Below are 23,455 nucleotides of genomic sequence, written 5' to 3'. Positions count from 1 at the left end.
TTACACAGCCAAGCCACCCAGGACTACTCGCAGTTGCACTCGTAGGTTTGGGTCAAGGCAATTTGCTTCAAGTCCCTAAGGAAAGTGGACTGGCGTTCACCTTCCCATGAAGCCGACCATTTAACCACCTGCCTGCGCTGCATGGCCAAATTCTCCTCCGTGCTCACAGGGCGACAGCGAGAATTCGACCCCCAGGTCAGCTGAATTGTCCCCTTAGCAGAGAGGCGGCAGCCAGAACAAAGCTTGAACACAGCCGCAATTACTTCTGCCTCCTGAGGGAATGAGTCAGAAACAGACTTGAAGAGCCATCGCTCTGAACTACCAACCATGACACAGAGAGGCATATCCTGAGGCAACATGCTTGGCTAGGAAGGCATTTAATGTATATTTAAAGGCTGGTTTTCCCAGTACTCAAAATGGCGTACAGTATGTAAGATGTGGCTGGATTCCAACTCTCGTTCCTCCATTCATTTACTGCCTTTTTCTCCCGCCTTTTTCTCCAAGGAGTTCCAAGGTGGCAAACATGGTTCTCCAGCTCCTCGTTTAATCCCCACCCTGTGAGGTAGGTTGGAGACTGGTCCAAGGTCACTCGAAGTGAACTTCATGGCTGAGTGGGGATTTGAACCCCAGCCTCTCATGTCCTAGCCTGCCACTCTAACCACTGCACCACACTTCTTCCCCAGTCGGAAGGTCAAAATCAGCACTCTGAATTGCTAGTTGGATTTGCTCACACATCTCACCAGGCAGCGCTACTTAGCACCCTTCTTAGGATATTGTCAGTATCTGCAGAACCACGAAGGAACTGGCTGCCTGTCTTTTATTTTTATTTTTTTGACAGACGACCGTCTTTACAACATGAAAACACACAAAGGAGAAGCTGGTGGAAAGCGAAGGGAGGGGATGACGGCGGCCGGGTAACTCTGCCTCCACAGCCCACCTTTTGAGGGAAAGCTACTAATTTAAACCCAGCGTCATTTACAGTCCACTTAAAGCGGCTCCTTGCAAATATAGTTCCTTTACCTAACCTTGAAATATGGCGAGATAAATTTGAAATACGCAGTTCCTTATATAGGCTGTCCATTAAGCCCCCCTTTCCTGAGGCAAGCTGGCACTGCGTTTGATGGGGGTGGGGAGGTGAGCGTTCGCGGCAATAAATTGCCGATGATGCTTTCCTCGGCCTCAATTAGTAGCTTGTGCACTGCACCGTATGCAAGCTACTTTACGCTCCGCTAAATTTCCCATTCTTCCCCGGCAAGCAGTGGATCTTCCTTCGTTCTGGCTGACCACTGGGCTATAAATCCTTCCATGGAGGCCTGCGCTATTTCCACGTGTGACCTTCAGACAAGAAAAATTAATGCCCTGTTCTAACGGGGCCCAACTGTGCCTGGCTGCAGGGGAAATCACGCCTCGAATGTTTCCTTGCAAAAGCAGGGTTTCCCAAAGGCCTGCTACACGTCTGCTCTTGGAAAGCTCCACATGGGCTCAGAGGATTGGGAGCATGCTCCCCACACCTCTCTCCATTTTTCCTGTTCACCTTTATTGCATTTATATCCCGCCTTTTTCTTCACGGAGCTCAAGTCCCCTCCCCCATTTATTCCCTACAACCCTGTGAGGTAGGTTAGGCTGAGAGGCAGTGACTGGCCCACAAGGTCACCCTGTGAGCTTAATGGTGGAGTGAGGATTCAAACTCTGGTCTCCCAGGTCCTACTCCAACACTCTAACCACTGCACCACACTGCCTCTTTTGCATAAGACCCTTTTTAAAACCAGCTTCTGGGGCAATTCTGGAGGCTATAAGGTATTTGTGATCATACCATGTTTCCTAAAAAAGTTCAGAGTGGTGTGCACAGCTCCCCGCCCCCCATTTTATCCTCAAAATAGCCCTATCAGGTAGATTAGAGAGAAGTAAGCTAGGTCAGTGTTTCTCAAACTTGGGTCTCCAGACGTTGTTGGACTACAACTCCCACCATCCCTGACCACTGGTCTTGATAGCTAAGGATGATGGGAATTGTAGTCCAACAACAGCTGGAGACTCAAGTTTGAGAAACATTGGGCTAGGTGATACATAATTAGGAAATCATGGTTTCCCAATGTGTGGACAAGGCATAAATAGCCCTGGGCCCATGCACTCCCCCCTCCTTTATCACTGCCTCAAGGAGGAAATCAGAAGTCTCAGCTTCTGCTTTTAAAATGAACCACAGTTTCTCGGTATGTCTGAACTGCAGCAACTATGGTTTTCTTTTAACTTTAGAGAGAACAAGCCAAGATCAAACCACAGCTATCCACAAGTGCAATGAAAGCCATTCAGTTCCAAATGGGTCAGAGACTAGATTGAAGGATCTAATCAAATCTGGGGTGGGGGAGAAGAAGAGGCCGTTGCAGTTTCTGCTAATGCGCCCTTTTCTTGGAATTGGAAAATATGCAGTACTAAAGCAGCAAATATAACAAGATGATGAAAAACATCAGGATTGAGGATTCTTCGTCCTCATTTCCGGATGGCCCAGAAAAGTAGGCCAGCAGAAACACAAATATTTCATCTTGCTGTGCTATCAGATAAGGGTGGGGGCAGCTAGGAATATTAGATCAGCTATAGCTCTGTGCACTTTTGAACTCTGAATCCAGATTCGGTCAGCGCAGTTGAGCAAAACAAATCCCACCCCAATTTCCATTTTTATCTGTCCCTCGGTGAAATTAGTCATCCAAGTTAGTTGGATACCTCTGGCCATGTGGCATATTATGCTTCGAGCCAAGCAAAGTTTTAACAGCTCAGAAAAGCATAATGTTAGGACAAACCTACACTGTTTCACAATCACATGCCTCAAGTGAATGTTATAAAGAGAAGTAGAATTAACAAATCTCTGCTCATTTTGCCCTCAGAGAGATTGCTAGCTTGGCCCAGGACATTACCCATTACAGGAAACATGTCTGGTGAGGATTCCTCATTGCTCTGCAAAGTTACACTAAGTCAGGGGCTCCAAAACTGTGGTTCATGGACCACAGTGATCCGCAAGATCCATTCAGGTGACCTGCAGCACGTCCACATTAAATATTCACATTGATTTTTAATTGCTTTGCTGTTGCTTCTTTTCTTTCTTCTATTGTATTGTAACCTGAATTTTACAAAATGCAAATTATAATACACAATATAGGAAATAAAAGCAATAAAATCACACAGCATCTAGCACAGTGCTTTACATTTGCTGTAGCAGGCAGAAGGGGCCATTAAGGGCTCCACCAAGAACCACCAGCAAATTCAAGTGACTCGTGGGGGAAACAGTTTGGGAGCCACTGCACAAAGAGATCCAGTTCAGTGTGCAGGATCATGTATATCCTACATGATCCTACACACATCTTCTCAAGTCAAAGTTCAATTGAGTCCCATTTGCAGCTGAAATCTTCCAAGCCAGTAGGTAGCATTCTTTTCCATAGATCCCTTCCATCCAGACACTGCCTAGTCCACAGCCCACTTAACTTTTAGCAAGGTTGCTTTGTCATATGACTTTAGGACAAATTGCTACCCACTCACACACACGATAAATAAAGTCAAAGCATCAGTCAATGACGACTGGAAGTACTTGCATAATATTTTTAGAGTAACCGTCTCGTGTGTTAATCTAGTTAGCAAAAAACTAACTGCAGACCCACAAAAATTAAAAGTATGGAAGATTTTTAGTACCATGTGCAAGAGCATCTAGGACCAGCGTTGACACTGGGAGTGAAAGGAGACAGTAGGGCAAATAGGAGGTAACACTCACAGAAGCAGTGGGAAGACTTCAGATTTCCAATCCAATTTCAAGACCCTGAATTCTTTTTTTAATGAAGTGGGTGGTAATTCCATACACAAGCCAAGGGGATCCTTGAGTAGAATTTCAGGCATCCATTGAAGCCTTTGGGAAAAGGCCGGTTAGAACAGGGAAGGGCTACAGCTCAGTGGTAGGGCATCTGCCTTGCATACCGAAGGTTCCAGGTTCAATCCCCAGCATCTCCAGGTAAGGCTGAGAGGGACGCCTACCCCAAACCCTGGAGAGTAGCTGCCAGTCAGTGTAGACAATACCAAGCTAGATGGACCATTGGTGTGACTCAAGCAGCTTCCTATGTTCCTTACTTTGAACAAGCAAATCCACCCATTAATTATCCAGCGAGGTGAAACAATAGCGAATGAGTTAATAACCACAGCAGAGGAATGGAAAATGACTTCACACTGTGGTCTCTGCTTGGTTTGCCTACAAACAAGCCAAACAAACAGAAAGTGCACTGCACTGACTTTGCAGCTCTATTGTTTTCGCAACTTGCTCGGATGGAACAGTCAGCTTTGCTCTAAATCCCCAATGAGGCACACGGCATCACGCCTAAACAAAGAAATAAAAACCAGTAGCCTTGTGGTGAAAGCCTTAGTCAGCATCTGATGTCAGCATGTTTGCATTTACAGCTGGAACTTACTAGCACATGTGCAATTCTGGCAACTTTTGTCATCTCCGGAAAGGGGCAAGATTTAACTTGCTTGAACTTGCACATGTCTGAAGCCATGCCGATCAGAAAGAACATGTCATACATGCACAGATTCTTCTATGCTCCACTCCCCGCACCCCCAAAACAACCTATGGTCAAACTGTCATAAACATACAATCCTACAAGCCTATCCTGCCTTAGAAAACACAGGTAATGATCAAAATGGCAAACATATGTAACTGGCTCTTCGCTAATCACATGAACGACCAAATAACTTATCATGAAGCTGCCTTGCCCTGTTTTATTATTCCGCGTTTATTTAGAGCTTATTTACCCTGCTCCTCAGCCAAAAAGGCTCCCAGGATGTCATGTACAATCAGAACAAGACAGTACCTTCCTGCAAACGTAAAAAACCCCAATGCACAAGCGGAAGGAGCAGGGAGGGAAGAAGGAAATAAAATTCAAACTCAATTTCTAAACAGTTGTTCCCATAATGACCAGCTGGCAGGAGAGGCCTGGTAGAGCTGCCCCTCCAGCAAAACTGATGAAATGAGCCTTGTTTGCTATCTCTTCCACCGAAGTAACTCTGCTGGAATGGCTGCCCCCAGATGGCAGCTGAGGGAGAGGAGGCCTCACGCAGCCGGCCTGTCACACCAGAGCTGATGGAGGGAGGTCTGTGTTTCACCTGTTTAAACCAAAGGTCCACTGAACACAATGCCTACACTGAGTGGGAGCAACACACAGCGTAGAGTCTATGAATCTAGGACAGAGATGGGGAATCTGTGGCATTCCTGATGTTGCTAAGACTACAGCTCCCATCCACGCTGACCCCTGACCACGCTGATGGGAGTTGTAGGACAGGTGAAAATCCCCATCCCTGATATAGTAACATAGGCTACAGATTTATTCCGAGTCACACCAATGGTCTACCTGTCAGGAGTACAGCTTACACTCGAGTAGGACCCTGGCAGAGACACATGCCGGACTGGAATGTTCCCTCCCTCCTGATCGATCGTTTGGGAGCTTCATAAGCTTTCTTCAGCCCGAACATCACAGCAGCTGATGCCAACTGACACCGGCACACTTAGGGATCCGCAGTGTTTGCACAGCTTTGCATGACCGACCTCAGCAACTCAGCATTTTGGCTAATCTACTTTATTTACATGCAAACACACACAGAGCACTGCAACATGGCTCCTTCTCTCTCTAGCACCAGACAGCAAAGAGGAAAAGGAACAAAGGACAATTGTCCCACTTCACGGAACACAGTAACATAAACATCCTGTTTCTGTCACTTCCCACTCAGTCAATACACCACCAGGTGATAGACAAAAATCCCATGACCGCAAGCACGGAGCAGGAATTCTAACACTACCTAGTTCAGCACTATCTGCACATTGAGCAGTGGCTCTCCAGAATTTCTAAGAAGAGTCTTGCCCAACCACACCAAGAGATGCTGGGGACTGAATCTGAGGGCTCTGGCATGCAAACTACCCACTGAGCTACAGCACTTCCCTACACCATGTTGTAAGCTCATTCTGAGAAGGGACTAACCCTTTATACATCTTTCAACCATCACAACCCTACAACAGGAAGAACAGCCCAGAGGGCAAATGTTCAGGACATCATCTTCTCGACTGTAAAAATGGCAACAACAAGAAGCCTTGTTCTGCTGGAAGAAGGGTGTCACACACTCTTGCCTTTTCGAGAATCCTCCCCAAACCAGGCTGTATTGCTCTCCACTCAAAATGCATTTATAGGGATTCCTTGTGATATAACTTTTGCTACATAAACCATGACACTGACACCTGAAGGGATGTTTGGACTGCATCCAAGGCATCAGTTATGCATTGTTTCTAAAGCCTGAAGATGTTGTACCAAATACATCTAGCACAAAGGAAGAGCTTCCACCAAAATGAACTCCTCTTGGAAAAGAAGGGTTGAAATGTTTTATGGGACTAAACATGTAGCAGTTAAAGACTTTTCTCTTTTTTTTTTTTACAGGCAGAGGAAGGTTTTGTTCTGAAGGAACAAAAACAGTCTCATTGTTAAGCAAATTAGCATGTCAGCATTAACGTCCTTACCACTTGCCAAAAATAATGCTAGAATTCTTAAAACATGTCACACGTTTGTATGCTCTGCTTGTTTTATGTCTTGCCTAAAAGCAAAATCCAGGCTCTGAGTAGTGTTATTTAATCATAGGTTGAGTAGCACTTTTAAGTAAAATGTGCGCATTCCTTAGATCTTAGAATTCCAAGCTCTTATCGTGCCATGCCTACACTCTTTCCTACACAATTTCTTTTTTTTACTAGCTGAATACTTTCCCTTAGCGTGGAACACGGGGACATAGGAAACTGCCTTATACTAAATCAGACCATTGGTGCAACCAGCTCAGTCTTGTTCTAGAGTCTAAACTGACTGGCAACTGCCAGGGTTTCAGATGGGGGACAGTCCCAGCTGTACCTGAGATTCCAGGGGACTGAACCTGGGACCTTCTGCAATGAAGGGGGGTGCTATGGCCCTTCTCCAAAGCATATCTGTTCTGTGCAAAGGAGCCATGACAAGCAAAGGAACCAGCTCCTTCCCAACAGAAGCAATCCTCATGTGTTCCCACTGTAGCTAGAAAGACTGCTTCCTAAAATAAGAACTTCTTTTACAAATGAAGAAAGATCATGAGGCTTACCTTGCGAAAGGCACTGGTTTGCCAAAGCAATCTGTCCAGAGTGCAGGTACAGATTGAGACGAGAAAATATGCTTGTCAAAGATGGAATTGTAATGAAGCAGAAGGCAACGCAAGCCTTAAAAAAAAAGGTAAGAAAAGTTTTCAAAGACTATTCTGAACATGTCTTAAATCAGAGGTTTGGGGAATCGTGGCCCTCCAGATGTTGCTGGGTGCCAAATCCCATCACCTCCACTTAAAATGACTAAAGTGTACTCAGAAATAGTGGGAGCATAAGTACAACCAGCCCACCACCCCCCGTGCTAAACCATGGCCAATACAGACCATAGTTCATGCAGAAAAAATAAGGATGAAGAATTCCTTCAGTTTTCACACCTACCCTGACAAATGCAGCCGTTTTTCTGGAATGATTCCCTTTCATCACTTTTCGCGTTTCCATCGCCAGCTGGTTCACACTCTGTTTTTAAAAGATTATGTTAACTACAGAAGCAACTCTGCAACTCAAACAATTCAAGGATTTCTCCAGCAGAAGTCAATGGAACTAAATAAATAGCAAATATTCTTGTTTAACTGATATGAAATACAAGCTTCAGGGAAAATGAAAGCTATAATGATGTGCAAGGAGGGTTGTGCATACTATGTGCAAAAACAAGACCAAAACCCCACATGAGGATAACCAAAATTTGCCTGAGTTCAAGGGTACATTCCATTCAGGTGAAAACACTTCCAGAGCAAAGCAGGAGGAATGTTGCCTGGGGAGAAGAGGTGTGAGCTGGGAAGGGTTACAAGGGTCAGAAAAAATGGCTGGGGGAGTGTGTTTTTGGCCCCTGAAATTTAAGTCCTCCACCCATGACTTAGGGATAAGAATGCCACCTTTAAAAATTCAAAACTAGTTGCTGTGCTAGTTTAGTGCCCAGGAGCAATCAGTTTAGACTGAGGAAAAGTATATTTCAAATACTGTTTTTCCTATATAAAAGCAGGAAAGAGGAACACTGAAAATGAAGGAGGCAATTCAGAATATTCCCCACTAATGAGCTATCGGCTCATACGACTTTGTGCTTTTCAATTTGCAGGATGAATTCACCAGCAACATGCCAAATATCAATATAAAACATGATGTACGAATGCAAATTCTCTGCTGTTAAAATGCCAACAAAATTGACCTTGCTCTGTAATGAAATGCAAGGAATGACGGAATGCAGCAGGACAAAATAGCTCACACAGCTCCTGAAGTCCTATTTCAACTTAAGGAAGTATGCTCACGTGAATCAGCTGGACGAGAACAGGTTCCAAATTGCAAAACATTGATCTGGCTTCAACATAAAAACTCAGCTGCTGCTCAAAGTCACGGCCAAATGAAACCTGGATTTAAAAGATTCACAAAGTCATTTCTTATACAGGACTCTGGCATCCAGTTACCCATTCTTTCCATCTCATTTGATGCAGTGCAGCGCTAACTCTTTCATGCAGTATTTACCAAGCAATGTGGTTCATATCACATCTTTTTTTTTTCTTTCGCTTCGTTTGACAGAACCTTTAGGAACACACAACTCTCTGGTGCAATGGGGGCAAAACAGTAGCCCCACTGGATCAGAGCAAGAGGTCTATGTCACTCAGCATGCCTCCCCCGCCCCCAGTGTAAAGCCAGATGCTGCTGTGAAATTCACAAGCATAATTACAAAGGCAAGCCCTGCTGTGCATCTTCTAGCATCCTGAGGTATACTGCATCTGCCCATGGAAGGTTTAATTTAGGTGTCATAATTAAAAGCTAAGGGCCAAACTACACATTACATCAGATATACTGTGCTTTCTTTTAAACACACACACACACACACACACACACACACACACACTGCCAAAGCCAAAAACTAGCAGCCAGTTAAAAGTACAATTAAAATGCAGATTAAAACACTGACCAGCCCAGCAGATACTCACCATTCTCAAAAATCCATTTATCAAAGAGGCTAGCATTCGTTTTTCGTCTTCTAGTGTCAGTGCACTACAAAAAAGCATCAATAATTAAGAAACCCATTGAAAATAAATTGATGCTACATTATTATTATTATTCATTTCCTTTCTATACCGCTTTATATTTTTAATAAAAACCTCAAATCGGTTTATAGCATAAACGTGAGAAATGAGCCCTGTTGAATTCAGTGCGGCTTACCCCAGGGTAGGGATGGGGGAGGAATCTGAACAACTCTCATTTCAAAGCAGATTCACCCGAGCTGATCTGGACGGATCATGACCTGGGGAGAATCCCGAGGACCAAACAAAAGAGGCTGGGAGGGGCACTTTTGACTCCCTGGCTTGAGGTTCCCGACCCCTGAACTACAGCATGCCAAAAGATGTCTGTAGAACAGAAAAGTCACACAAGCAATGTTTGAAATGCCCCAGTCCTCAAACTCCTGCTTCACTTGACTTGCAGTCAAGATGGTGTCTTTCTACCTTGCTACCAAGTCCCATTTATCACAGGCAAATAGGAAGCTGCTCTATACCATTGTGTTCCTCTAGCTTCGTATGGCCAACGCTACGTTGGCAATGGCTCTCCAAACTTTCAGACAGGAGGTTTTTTCCTATCCCTACCCGGAGATGCCTAGAATGAAACATGGGACCTTTTCCATGCCATGAATGTGTTCCACACACACACACAGAGAGAGGGGGGGGGAGGGAGGGAGAATATGATAACAAGAAGAGGTTTAATACTTGTGCAGATCATGAACCAAAATGAGATCAGCAAGTGCAGCAAATTGTGCAACTCTCAGTGATTTGCAAACTATGCTTTTACTTCTTTATAAACTTCACTGCATTGTGAACCAGGGAAAGTGGGAATAAATCTCTAGAATTGTAGAGTTGGAAGGGACCACAAGGGCCATTGAGTCCAACCCTCTGAAATGAAGGAATCTTTTGCCCAATAAAGGGCTCAAGCCCACTACCCTAAGATTAAGAGTTTACCAACTAAGCTATCCAACATCTACCGTGGGACAAAACTGTTTTGGAAAAGAGTTTGAATCCACCTGTAACAGTGAGCAGTCATTGTTTGCAAATTAACAATTCCAAAATTAATTTAGGATAGGGCCATAGAACACAACAAGTGTAAACATCTGCACAGCAAAAGTAGCACATCATGGTGCGATACACTGGGCCAAAACAATAGCCATAAACTGCTGGGATATTGGCGGGGGGTGGAGGGTAGCAAATTCAGTTTCATATCATTAGCATTTAATTTGGTTACCAAATGGGAAGGTAATAAAACCATACACATTCATATGAAAACGAACCACGCTCAATTACAATTAAGTAATCCAGTTTAATCCTGGGCATGCTAGTCCCTGGTGTACCATTTTGCAATTCTCCTAGTGCAGACACCAGATGGGAACAGAGTAATTGCTCTGGAATACAAATTCAATTGGAAGGGAAGAGTGAACCTTCACCATGATTAGCTCATTAGGGTTTCGCCATCCAATACAGGCATAACAAGAAACTGATGGATGCTTTGGAAGATGCGTGGAAGGGAGCACTGGGTCCCCAATAAAAATTGCTAATTTAAAAACATGACCGCAAAGCAGCTGTTTAAATGACCCACACAGTGCTTTAGCTTGAGTAGAGCCCAAGCAGGAAAATGGCATTATCTAGTTCAACTTTTTAATCTAAAACACACTTTAACATTTGGAACTGCAATGGAAATGTTACCAGCACCTCTGTAAGGCAAGTCTGTATTGTCACTCCATATAGGAGACAGGGGGACTGAAGCTGGCTACCGTGAAAATAGGATGCTGGACTAAATTGGTTATTGGCCTGATCCAGCAGGGTCTGTTTTTGCTCTTGTGAGAGAGTGCAGCCTGTCTAAGGCCACCAAGCAAGCTCAGAGGGCCTTCTTGATAGTGGCACCCACCCTGTGGAATGCCCTCCCATCAGATGTCAAGGAAATAAACAACTACCGTATTTTTCGCTCTATAAGATGCACCAGACCATAAGACGCAGCTAGTTTTTGGAGGAGGAAAACAAGAAAAAAAAATCTGAATCTCAGAAGCCGGAACAAGAGGGATCGCTGCGCAGTGAAAGCAGCGATACCTCTTGCTGTTCTGGCTTCTGGGATAGCTGAGCAGCCTGCATTCGCTCCATAAGACACACACACATTTCCCCTTACTTTTTAGGAGGGAAAAGTGAGTCTTATAGAGCAAAAAATACGGTATCTGATTTTTAGAAAGAATCTGAAGGCAGCCCTGTTTAGGGAAATTTTTAATGTTTGATCATATTTTTAATATTCTGTTGGGAGCCGCCCAGAGTGGCTGGGGAAACCAAGCCCAATGGGTGGGGTATGAATAATATATGATGATGATGATGATGATGATGATGATGATGATGCCAGAGGTGACATTCAAACCAGGGACTTCCCAATTTGCAGCACAGGTCACATCCACAGCATACATTTCAAGCACTCTTCTAGGACTGTAACACTCATGACTTCCTCTAAAGAATCCTGAGAACTGTAGTTTGTTAAAGGTGGCTCTGTGAGTGGTAGACTACAGTTCCCGAGATTCTTTGGGATAAGTCATTACTCTTACATTTGCTTTAAATGAAGGATTTGGATGTGACCTTTTCCTTGGTCACTATTTTTGCAAAGCTTTGCAATACAGCTCCTTTTGCAAAGGCTGGGCAATCCAGTGGATGCAGGCTCTTGCAGATGTTGCAGAATTATTTCAGAAACAAAGCAAGATTTAAGGAAGAAACTGTTTAGCATTTGAATCCAACCAAGTTTCACTCCGAGTAAACCTCTTGAAATTGGTGGGTGCAAGTATGTCTTGTCCATTAATTTCAAGGGATCCACTCTGAGTAGCGCTAACAGTAAACACAACCCAGTATTGTTACGAGTGCATTTGCTAGAACTTATTGCCCTGGTAACTGAGACCAGATTAACACCTGTACCAGAAGAAGTGCTTATGAAAAATTTCAACGACTGATAGTCCAGGGCAATTATTTTATTACTTCAGAACTTACTAATGATAGCAAGAATCATATGGATTCAGCACTAAAAAGTTAGTCCCATTCCTGCAATTAAGGAGTAGATGACCAAGAAATAGAAATGGACCAAATGGTTGTTATTGTATGCCAAAGAAATAGGCTGCATATTGAGATCCCTTTAGTTCAAAAATCATGTTTTCTGTTTATAGGAACAAGATTTACAGACATGGAAAATCATTTGTTTTTTTAATGTGCTTTGTTTATTTATTTTAAAAAGTGAATTTCTGCCTTTATTAGATAAAAGGACTAAGGAAGCAAAGATGATGCCAGAAACAAGTAAGATTTTGTTCTCAGCGACACCACCGACCTCCTGTATTGATCTCATCACAGTGTCGCACAGCAGTTTTGAATCTGGTGGCACTGTAGAGTAGCAGGAAATGCAAGTGTCTTTTGCATCTCCCTTGCCCATAAGTCCCACACGTTTCCAGGTAGGACTGGGAATGTCCTTCAGCTTAGCTTAGCTCAGTAAAAAAAAAGTCTCTTCTCTGAAAGCCCACACATTTGCACATTTGCTATGATATGTAAACCAGGATCAGGGCAAATCCTGCAATTGTGACCAAATAATGGGAGGGAAATTAGCATGGCTGGCATTTGAATGCAAATCTCTTAACTGGCACTTCTCAGACTAATGCGGCTATCTCTGAAGTTTGCACTTCTTCTAACATTGTGAAACAGTTCAAAAGTGCATGTGCATATAAGCACAAAAATGCATATATTCATGAAAATAATTTGCAAAAATCCACCACACTAGGGAATAAATTGCTGGCAAAAACAGGGATACCGTGGGAAATGCACACATAAATGCACGTGGGTTTTTAAGTGGGCCTTTAAATTCTTTTTGCAAAGCTGATGCAGATACGGAGGAAATGTGAACTTAAGATCAGAAGAATGAGAAACTCAGAGAAAGCAAGACCGAGATCCATAGATCTTGTGAGTACCGTATTTTTCGCTCTATAAGACGCACCAGACCACAAGACGAACCTAGTTTTTGGAGGAAGAAAACAAGAAAAAAAAAATTCTGAATCTCAGAAGCCAGAACAGCAAGAGTGATTGCTGCGCAATGAAAGCAGCAATCCCTCTTGCTGTTCTGGGTTCTGTGACAACTGCGCAGCCTGCATTCGCCCATAAGGCGCACACACATTTCCCCTTACTTTTTAGGAAGGAAAAAGTGAGTCTTATAGAGCAAAAAATACGGTAATCTTCCCTCCTTGCCTGGCATTAAAAGGCATCTATCAAAATGCGCCCCCCTCCTGCCCACTGAAGCAGGCAACCAGCTGAGCACAGAGACTGCCCAGGCACCACAAAGAAAGAAAATGCAGAAATGACATTTCTATGTTCTCTTCCTGTAAGTTCTTAGCATCCTTTTGGCACTAAGTATCAGGGGAGCCATGGTTTTCCCAGTATGGAAGTGAGAGCTGGACCATAAAGAAGGCTGATCGCCGAAGAATTGATGCTTTTGAATTATGGTGCTGGAGGAGACTCTTGAGAGTCCCATGGACTGCAAGAAGAACAAACCGATCCATTCTGAAGGAAATCAGCCCTGAGTGCTCACTGGAAGGACAGATCATGAAGCTGAGGCTCCAGTACTTTGGCCACCTCATGAGAAGAGAAGACTCCCTGGAAAAGACCCGGATGTTGGGAAAGATGGAGGGCACAAGGAGAAGGGGACGACAGGATGAGATGGTTGGATGGTGTTCTCGAAGCCACAAACATGAGTCTGACCAAACTGCGGGAGGCAGTGGAAGACAGGAGTGCCTGGCGTGCATGGGGTCACGAAGAGTCAGACACGACTAAACGACTAAACAACAACAAATCAGGGGAGCAGCTTTTTGCTGGAAGAAGAGTACAAAGGAGTACCTAACAGGAGAGAGTATGCATTTCAAAATGGCAAAAAAAGCATTTAAATGTGTTCTGTTATTTACTTCCAATATTTGTTTGTTTTTAAAATACTTGTCAGGTATAAGCATACCCATATCAATACTCTATTGTTCACTGGAGTTGTGAGTGCTTTTTGGAGAGGCACTTTAACTGACACCTGCATCTCACAAAAGCATTTCATTTTGTTTATCCCTTTTGACACTCTTAACATTTATTCCCTGCCGCCTCTCTCTTGCTCCACCCATAACCCATTTGTTAAGCTGTGAAGTCACCAGCACATCCCAGATCATCTTCTCTTTGTTTTGCATTTAGAACAAAGCAACGTTTTAAGGAGCAAGCAGGCCAGTGCTGGTATTTTGTTTTCCTGCACACAGCCCTGAATAAAAGCAGCACATGGAAAAACAGTTCTCCAACCCTGAAGCCTTGGCCTCAGAACTGATCACAACAACAACAACCACCACCGTTTAAAATGAAATTCATTATAAGGAGACAGCGAAAAAACCTTACTTCACAGAATCATGCATTGTCTTGCACACATGCAGAAGGGCATTGAGGATGACGGGGTCCTTGGTCGGCTCCTGTTGGTGCCTAAACAACACGTTCAGAAAAACAAGAATGAAAAATATTATTAGCAGTAAGGTTGAAGCTGTGATGGTTTAACATGGGTTACGCAAAATCAGATTGGGGATGGGGGAGGAAGCATATACACTTAAGCCCCATCAGCACTGTGCAATTAAAGCAGTATCACACTACTTTAAACAGCCATGGCTCTCCCCCCAAAGAATCCTGGGAACTGTAGTTTGTTCAGGGTACTAAGAGTTGTTAGAAGACCCCTATTCTACTCACAGAGCTACAGTTCCCAAAGTGGTTTAACAATCACTCCTTCTTCCCAGGGAACTGTTAGCTCTGTGAGTGGAATAAGGTCTACTAACAACTCTTTGTACCCTTAGCAAACTACAGTTCCCAGGATTCTTTGGGGGGAAGCCACAACTGCTTGTAGTGGTATGATGCTGCTTTAAAATGCACAGTGCAGACAGGGCCTTACTTCTGAGTTATGTGTGAACCAGCTCGGGACCTTGTGCTACTTACTGTTGTGGTGAAGTCATTGCAAAGTGATTCTAACACATACATTTTTATTTGGGGGAGGGGGGTATGGTGAATATTACTCTAGAAAAGGGCATTTAACAACTCGGAAACAGTTCAGAACAGTGAGCTTCCTTCTCGGGATAAACTGCTAGACCATGCCACAAAAAATAATGTAAGTGAAATGTTCCCCAGGCAAAGCTGAAGTGACAAAAATAATCATGTGGTAACGCCAATCATGCCTTGAAAACTCTCCAAAACTACTTTAAGGATGATGATGAGGGCAACATAACAACCCCCATCCTCTGGGACACAATGAAAGTGGTCACCAGAGGAGCCTGCAAAAAGGAGAGGGCATCCTTTAAAAAACAAAACCTCCTCAAAAATTGGTAAATTAGAACAAGACATTACGACCCTCTCATTGCACTCCGAAACAAACAGGAGCCAAAAAAACTCCTTAAAACTCAAAAAACAAAAAAGGAGGGAAACTGACTCTCTAAAAATCAATAAAACAATGATTAACATCCTATACTCTAAACAATGCTTTTACGAATATGGAGGGAAGAACTCCAGGCTATTAGCAAACAAATGCAAGGAGGGGGGGGGTCGCTCAAAACAGAATACACTGTGTCACTAAAAAAAGATGGTAACATAACATCCTCCACCAAAGAAATAACCTCAGAATTTGCTGAATTTTACGCCAATCTATACATCTCCCACAACCCACCTGTACAGGAAATCAGAAGATTCGTAACTGCAGAGGAACAAGAATTCATGGACAGCCCTATCACCCCAGAGGAAATAGAGACAGTACTCAAAAACCTGAAACCACACAAAGCCCCAGGCCCAGATGGATATATGGCACTTTGGCATTCAGCAACACACAGGAAGTTCTGCATCCAGTGCCTTCTGCTCCCTAGAAGCTGCAGGAACAATTAGCATGGTAATTAGCGGTTCTTTCCATCTACCCGGATTATGCTTTCCTGCTGTGTAAAAGGTCTTGTCATAGAAAATAAGCATTCCCTTGAAGTGCTCTTTGATTATAGGGTATTAAAAGCTCTATACTCTATTTACTGCACAGCAAAGGTGTGACGAATGAACAAAAGAGCGCCTTGCTCTCTCGCACAACTCCTGATCTGGGGGAACAAAAGTACAATGGAGCCACTGCCATACAAGAGTTTGCCTTAGGACTGGGGTCACCATGGAGCAGACTTACCGGATGCTGTCCAGATGCTTTCAACCCCCTGATCTTAAAATGGTGGACTACTATGGGAACACAATCTGGGTCTAGTGTGAGTCACCATGGCAGTACAACCACCAAACAAATATACGGTTGTTGTTTTTTCAATGTATACGTTAAAAATACATGTGTGGACTAAAAGTGGGTCCAAACTACTGCAGCTCAGGATCCAGGCCAGATAAATGAAACTACTTCTTCACACTACAGTAGCCTTCCTCAACCTCGTGCCCTCCAGATGGATAGCTCTGTTGGTTAGAGCATGCTGCTGATAACGCCAAGGTTGCAGGTTTGATCCCCGTAAGGGACAACTGCATATTCCTGCATTTTAGGGGGTTGGACTAAGATGATCTGCAGGGTTCCTTCCAATTCTATGACTTAAGATGCTGTTTTGAGGCTCCAATACTTTGGCTACCTCATGAGAAGAGAAGACTCCCTGGAAAAGACCCTGATGTTGGGAAAGATTGAGGGCACAAGGAGAAGGGGACGACAGAGGACAAGATGGTTGGATAGTGTTCTCGAAGCTACCAGCATGAGTTTGACCAAACTGCGGGAGGCAGTGGAAGACAGAAGTGCCTGGTGTGCTCTGGTCCTTGGGGTCATGAAAAGTCGGACACAACTAAACAACTAAGCAACAACAAGATGCTGATTGCCCACCCCCCACCCCCCCCAAAAAAACCCTTCCATGAGTAAAAGGGGAAAGTACACAACCCCAAGCTGTAGTCAAGATCTGGCCCTAATACATGAACCAAGCCTGAGATCACAAGACAATCAATAATTAATCTGGAGTGAAAACAAAACAGAGGGATCAAAGGTAATAATAAATTCTGGAAGGTTTTGAAAGGGACAGCTAATCTAAGGAAATTTTATGGAACACAAAAGGTAAATTAAGCAGTAACTGAGAAGGAAAATACAAACAGCAGACCAAGCACACTCAAATCCCACAGGGAGGAAAATTTCACCCCGGGGCAGACACACACAGACAGCTGGCACACGGTCCACAAAAAAACAACACACAACAGGCCTGAGAGAGTAGAATCAGACAGACTATAAGCACAGCTCAAGGAGATGCCTTTTAAACAAAGGCAGGAAATGAGCTGGTATTTCAAGGGGCGAGTTCCATAGTAGCTACCTTGGAATGCCATCATTTCCTGCTGCTGAGTACTAGGATGAAGACAACCTGCATGGAGGTGTCCTAGTGCCCCCTCGAGAACTTTGTTTTACTTCAGTTCATTAAGATACTGAATGTCATAGCAAAACTGCCCACTCACTGAATTACAGAAGAAGAAAGAGGCAGCAAGGATGACAACAGCCCGATTCAGTGTGACCTTTTTATGCAGGGGAGGCTGCAGAAGAATGAAATGCCCTTGGATGGGTTAATACCCTTGGCTCTCCTACTCCAGGCTGTCCAGCCCCAGCTGAAAGGAGGGAGGAAATTGGTTAAAAAAGAAAAAAGAAAAAGACATCCAGCTTCTAAGAAAAAAGGAAACTGGATGAGGTCAACAGGCCCCCTATTGCATAAAAAGCCAGGTCTCAGCGGGAGATCAGTAGGGAACCTGAATGGGGGAGAAGAAGAGAGAATTCAGCCTGCCTTACATGACAGGCACCTCCTAGGAAGAAACACAGACTGCTGTATGAAATCCAGAGTTTGGCCAGTAGCTTATAAACAACCATGCAAAAACCTAAGAGACTGATCCTGAGACCCAGTTTTGTTGCTCTTTTGGTTGAGGTGTCCAAAATGAACCAACAATATAATGCTAAAGGCAAAGATGACGGAACTGCAAGCCAACATTAAGATTAGGGGGGAAAGTGTTGCAAAGAATAAACTGTCACAACGGGGACAGGGAAGAGAGAACACAGACTAGATCAGTTGTTCTTGCTAAAATGTGCTTCTCGTACGGGTGTGGACGGCACTTCCTGCCAGCACAGGCTAGTACTTTTATTTACAATAATGTATAATGCCAAGCCAATCAAAAGTGCATGTGAGAGTTTTATCATCCATCACTCCTGAACTGACAAACTACCACACGAATCAATGAGATACAACACTGCGCTCTTTATAATGGATTGAGGAAATTAAAACAAAAGCCTCCAGTTAACATTTCTGTGAAGTGTTTTCTCAAGACTCAGTTGTCACCACTTAACAACGTGAACCTGCAGTCTAAATATCACAAGGCGATAAAAAGGAAATTAAAGCCCCTTTGAGAAAGAATGCATTCAGCACTGAAAAAGAAACTATTTTGATTTTGTTTTAATTTAAAGTGCTGACTTTTCTGCAGTGGAGCCTGTAAGGCCCAGATGCTCATGTGTTTGCATCCTGCTATCACAGCGGCTGTCAGTGCAGCAGAGAAGCATATGGCAAAGTATCACCTTCAACCTATTCAAGCTGCTGCACAATGAGCGACAAATCTAGCAGCAGAAAGGCTTCATCCTTTCAAAATGAATTAATAGATTAATATCCTTTTTAAAAACCAACTTGAAGAGGCATCACCAATTAACCAGGAAACAGGTTTTGTAAGAATATAAACAAGCGGAATCCACACAGAAATACTGCAATGCACTCTCCCTTCCTAAAAGGAGAGTGCTTGTTCAGAGTTCCATCCATTGATCCCTCTTCCTCCCCACTGACTTGCATTTCCCTTTTCTTTTCCAAATGACAGTCAACGTTCCATGGCAAATGCACATGCTCATTCATAACTGGGCAGGGAGTAGGGTCTCCCTTGGGTTTTTTGGTTGGTTTCTATTTTCATACTTCCGAAAACCCTGGGATTCTCCCAGGCATGTTGGATACCTCTCCCGCTAGTTTCTAGGTGGAACCTGTTTTGGCTCCATTTCTGTTGGCACTCACTTCCAGAGTTTGCTATTGTAAGGAGTGACAAAGCCTCCAAGATGGCAGGCAGCCTCTGAAAAGGATCATTTCCCTCTTCACTTTCACAGATAGAGGAATGTCTCTTCTAAGATGGTTATCAGCTACAGTATATACCGGTACCATCTGAAAACTAGCAATATGGGTTTTCTTGATGCAATATGCATCAAAGCTTTTATTTTAGGAGCACAGGGGTCACACCCACATTTAAAGCACATGAAACACACATGGCTTCCCCCAAAGAATCCTGGGAACTGCTAAGGGTGCTGGGAATTGTAGTTCTGTGAGTAAGCCACAGTTCCCAAGAATCTCTGGAGGAAGCCATGTGCCTAAACTATGTGTTAAATGTGCTTTAGGTATGGCCTAACTCTGAAGTGTCTGTATTTAACACACAAGTACATAAAGCTTAGCACACATATCTATTCAAGCCACAGGAAAATGGGAACCACCCTCCATAACTGCCTGAGTATCAGCTTTGCAGCAAATGTGCATTCAGACAACAGGGCCTTGCATTTCTGTTTGCTCACATTCAAATACACTGCTGCCTTGAATCCAGCATGTCTAACTGCAAAACATACTTTAAAACATAGCAAGACTACCCTAATGCAGTTCGTTTCATAATAAGCTATTTATATAAACATCAATAGGAATTATATTGTATTTAAATGCTCTTTTTAGACTAATCTTTAATGTCAGCAGAAATACATTTCCAATGCCAAATGGACTGCAGACCAATTCACTCTGTGGCCCTTAACAACCCTTTAATAGATGGTCTAGAGTCTCTAGAGTGCACTTAATCAGAATACTTTATACTTACTTAATAAAAGCTTCCATGATGCACTTACAAACCTCCACTCTCACACTCTCTTTCTGGAACATATCCAAGAATGGTAAGAATTTCTCCTAAAAAGTCAACAGAAATACCACCAAGTTTAGGTACTTACAGCTTGAGCTAGCCTATATTTGCAGAATACCTTGCTTCATCTTGGGGGGCATGCAACTATGGTTGGGAGTAAGCGCCCTGGGAGTCCAGGCATGCATGCTAACACTGAGCTACAGCCTCTGCCAGCTACAAAATGACTGGGGAGCCGTAAGACATTGGGGACAAACAGGCAAGGGACAAGGTGTTGGACAGAAGGGGTCAGAACCGTTGTTTAAGGAAGTCATAAACTATTTTGAGAAGCCTTTGTGGCTGTGGAGCAGAATAGAAAAGCAAAACAAAGCCAATCTTGGTTTGGGTCTGGCTTTTGCCCATATGCCAGGTTCGTTGGGCTCTCCCAATGACTGCATAGTGAGAATGGGGTGAGCAGATGACAAGAGTAATTTATAGCTAAGGGTGGGGAGAACAGGAAGACCCGGATCAGCCAAATTCCCATTATTCCAGTTCTGGCACAGCTTTCGCTCCTCTGCCTTCTAGCTCCCCTCAAATTCTTCTGGAATGACCGACAAGAGAAGATGGAGGTTTGTATGGATTTGTGGTCCTAGTAGCTGTGTGGAAACTTACCAATGAAAAGAGAACAGCGAAGTCATGGAAATAGGTGATAACCTTCTGAATTATTGACTGGAGCTAAAGAGCAAGAAGCAGGAGAAAAAAGACACACACAGTAAAGAAAGTTCTTGTTTTGTCAAGTGTGGGGAACCTTTGGCTATCCAGATGTTGAACTACAACTCTATTCAGCCCCAGTAAGTATGGCCAATGGCCAGGGGAGATGGGAATTGTAGGGTAGATGGAGAGAGAGGGAGAGAGAGAGAGATCAGGCATGGCCAAACTTGGGACTACAACTCCCATCATCCCTAGGTAACAGGACCTGTGGTTAGGGATGATGGGAACTGTAGTCTCAAAACACCTGGAGGGCCAAGTTTGGCCATGCCTGAGATGATAGATAGATAGATAGATAGATAGATAGATAGATGATAGATAGATAGATATCTGGAGAGCCAAAGGTTCCCCACAACAGCCTCATGCCAACTTTTACCCTTTCATTTAAATCCATGGGACTGTATCCACTGCTACTCAAAGACTCATTGAAATTAATGGATATGATGAACACAGGTTCATAAGATTCCATTGGGTTTACTCTGAGTATAACTTAGCTGGATACATCCCACTGCTTCTTACTTTCCTCTTCTTGCTGACATCATTTAAAACAACTGAAGATTATCAACAGGTCTCCTACCTCTATATTTGCTCTGGGCTCAATTTAGCTCATTGGCCTTACATGGTTCACAGTTACCTATTAAATCAGATACACACTTTTCATTTACTGGCATCAAACATTAGCCAGAATTCTCAAATAACAGTCCTGCTCAAAGTTGAGCCACTGAAATTAATAAATCTAAGTCAGACATTTCAAGTAATGCCAATGGCTCTCGTCTGAGCAGAACCAGCATTGGATACAACTCCCACTGCACATTTTAGTCTGAACAAAATCCTTTGTTTTCTTTTCTCATGGCTGCACTCTTCATTTACCTGGGGGTAGGCCTCTTCAAATGCCCGATCTGGAGTCATGTGTTTGATGACATCCGCCAAAACTGTATTGACCTCACGCTTCTGAAAAGGGCAAGTTAAATGCCATAAGGGAACAGTAGTGAAATAGTCATGAATTCAGTTTATCAAAACCATACCATACAAAACAAAGACAATTACATTACCAAGCTAAGCAGCTAGAAGGCTTATTCCTACACTGCTAATCCAAGTATTGGGATGCTTTTGGAATCCAGAGAAATTGTTGTTATTTAAGGTCAATGAGCTAGAATTAATTTGAGCTTTAATCATAATCCATAACACCAACAAAACGCAGGTACACGGAGTTAAGAGTTTGTTTGAGGGGACTCTGTGTGCTGCTGCAATGGTCTGCTAAAACCCTGCAGTCTGCGTCTCCTGTTACTCAGGTATAAAAAGGGAAGGGCTGCGTAAGGTAGCATTACAGCTTCATATGAAGTGAGACACTAAGTGAGCACTTAGCACCACACTTAAGAATTATCTCGGTGTCCAGCAGCATGCTGTCATCATCACAAAGAGGAACTGGGCTACAGCCAAATGGCTAGATCATAAAGATCTAGAGAGAGTGCGCATGAATCTCTGACTCCAACACAAACAAGGGCTCCACTGTATGGCACTAAGTAAGAAAAAGATCCCTTTATCATAGAATCATAGAATTGTAGAGTTGGACCCTGAGGATCATCTAGTCCAACCTTCAATAAAATAAACTTCAACATCTTTTAATGCCAGAAGTTTCATAACACTCTCTTGTTAAATCACAGGAGTCTTAAGGAAGTAAAAGCTAAAACTACAGTCATACCTCGGACGTTGAATGCCTTGCGAATCGAACGTTTTGGCTCCCGAACACCACAAACTGGTTTGTGAACGTTCTTTGGAACCCAAACGTCTGATGTGGGTTCCACAGCTCCTAATTGGAAACCACGCCTTGCTTTCCGAACGTTTCGGAAGTTGAATGGACTTCCGGAACAGGTTCCGTTCAACTTCCAAGGTACGACTGTACTCTCCTTATACAAGAAAGATACACAAATACTCTAAAACCAAAAACATATACATTCTTAAATCTACACATACCGTGAAGTGTCTACAGGTATATTCCACCCAGATTTCTGCACAGTTGATATAATCCTAAAAATCAATGAATTGACATTATGGTTTAAAAGCAGCATATCATATTGTATTTAGAGAGCTTTTAAAGCAAGCTCCACACCCCATCCTAAACACACTACTACAATCAGTCCCCAACGATAAAATAATCAGCTTGCTGAATTCTTTTTTTAAAAAACCTTTAATGTATCTGAAATGTAGTTCTTATATTGCTCTGTTCTTGAAACAAATTATTGAAATACTGGAAAGAGAATCTGGCTAGTTCAGTGGTCCCCAAACATTTTTACTCAGGGACTGCTTGAAAATTGGGAGGTCCACTTTGCAATTTCCCTGCCTGTTGTAACAAGTGTAATGCACTGTGCTTGTTGCTGTACAATTTGTAATTGCATTTTTATTCCTTCTCTTATTTCTCACATTGTATTACAATTGAATTCCACAGAGTACAATATAATCTAGGATAAGTAACAAAATACAGCAAAGCGACAATAGCAACAGTCAATACTTATATTTCATAAGCTGCTCCTACCATTCATAGTTCCTGCTCCCACTATTCTTCAGACACACCACAGACGACCGGAGTAAAGTCACAGACTACTGGTGGTCCATAGTTTGGGAGCTCCTGGGCCAGGTA

The 23,455-nt window shown here is 43.3% G+C and overlaps 1 protein-coding gene across 5 annotated transcripts in view; it reads right to left on the bottom strand.

The window, feature by feature from the left end:
• VPS35L (VPS35 endosomal protein sorting factor like) overlaps positions 1-23,455 on the bottom strand; it is a 78,949-nt gene that overhangs the window by 17,614 nt on the left and 37,880 nt on the right. For all 5 annotated transcript variants that reach the window (XM_083711373.1, XM_083711371.1, XM_083711374.1 and 2 more), the window contains 9 exons: positions 22,792-22,845; positions 21,688-21,768; positions 20,722-20,784; positions 20,035-20,120; positions 14,539-14,619; positions 9,064-9,127; positions 8,392-8,490; positions 7,508-7,585; positions 7,132-7,246 (listed from right to left, as the gene is read on the bottom strand). In XM_083711373.1, the coding sequence (XP_083567499.1) occupies positions 7,132-7,246; positions 7,508-7,585; positions 8,392-8,490; positions 9,064-9,127; positions 14,539-14,619; positions 20,035-20,120; positions 20,722-20,784; positions 21,688-21,768; positions 22,792-22,845 (721 nt within the window). The remainder of the gene's footprint in view (positions 1-7,131; positions 7,247-7,507; positions 7,586-8,391; positions 8,491-9,063; positions 9,128-14,538; positions 14,620-20,034; positions 20,121-20,721; positions 20,785-21,687; positions 21,769-22,791; positions 22,846-23,455) is intronic.

Source organism: Podarcis gaigeae (genome assembly GCF_964106915.1).
Source record: "Podarcis gaigeae genome assembly, chromosome: 14".
NCBI lineage: Eukaryota > Metazoa > Chordata > Lepidosauria > Squamata > Lacertidae > Podarcis > Podarcis gaigeae.
This window is presented reverse-complemented; position numbering and strand designations above follow the sequence as displayed.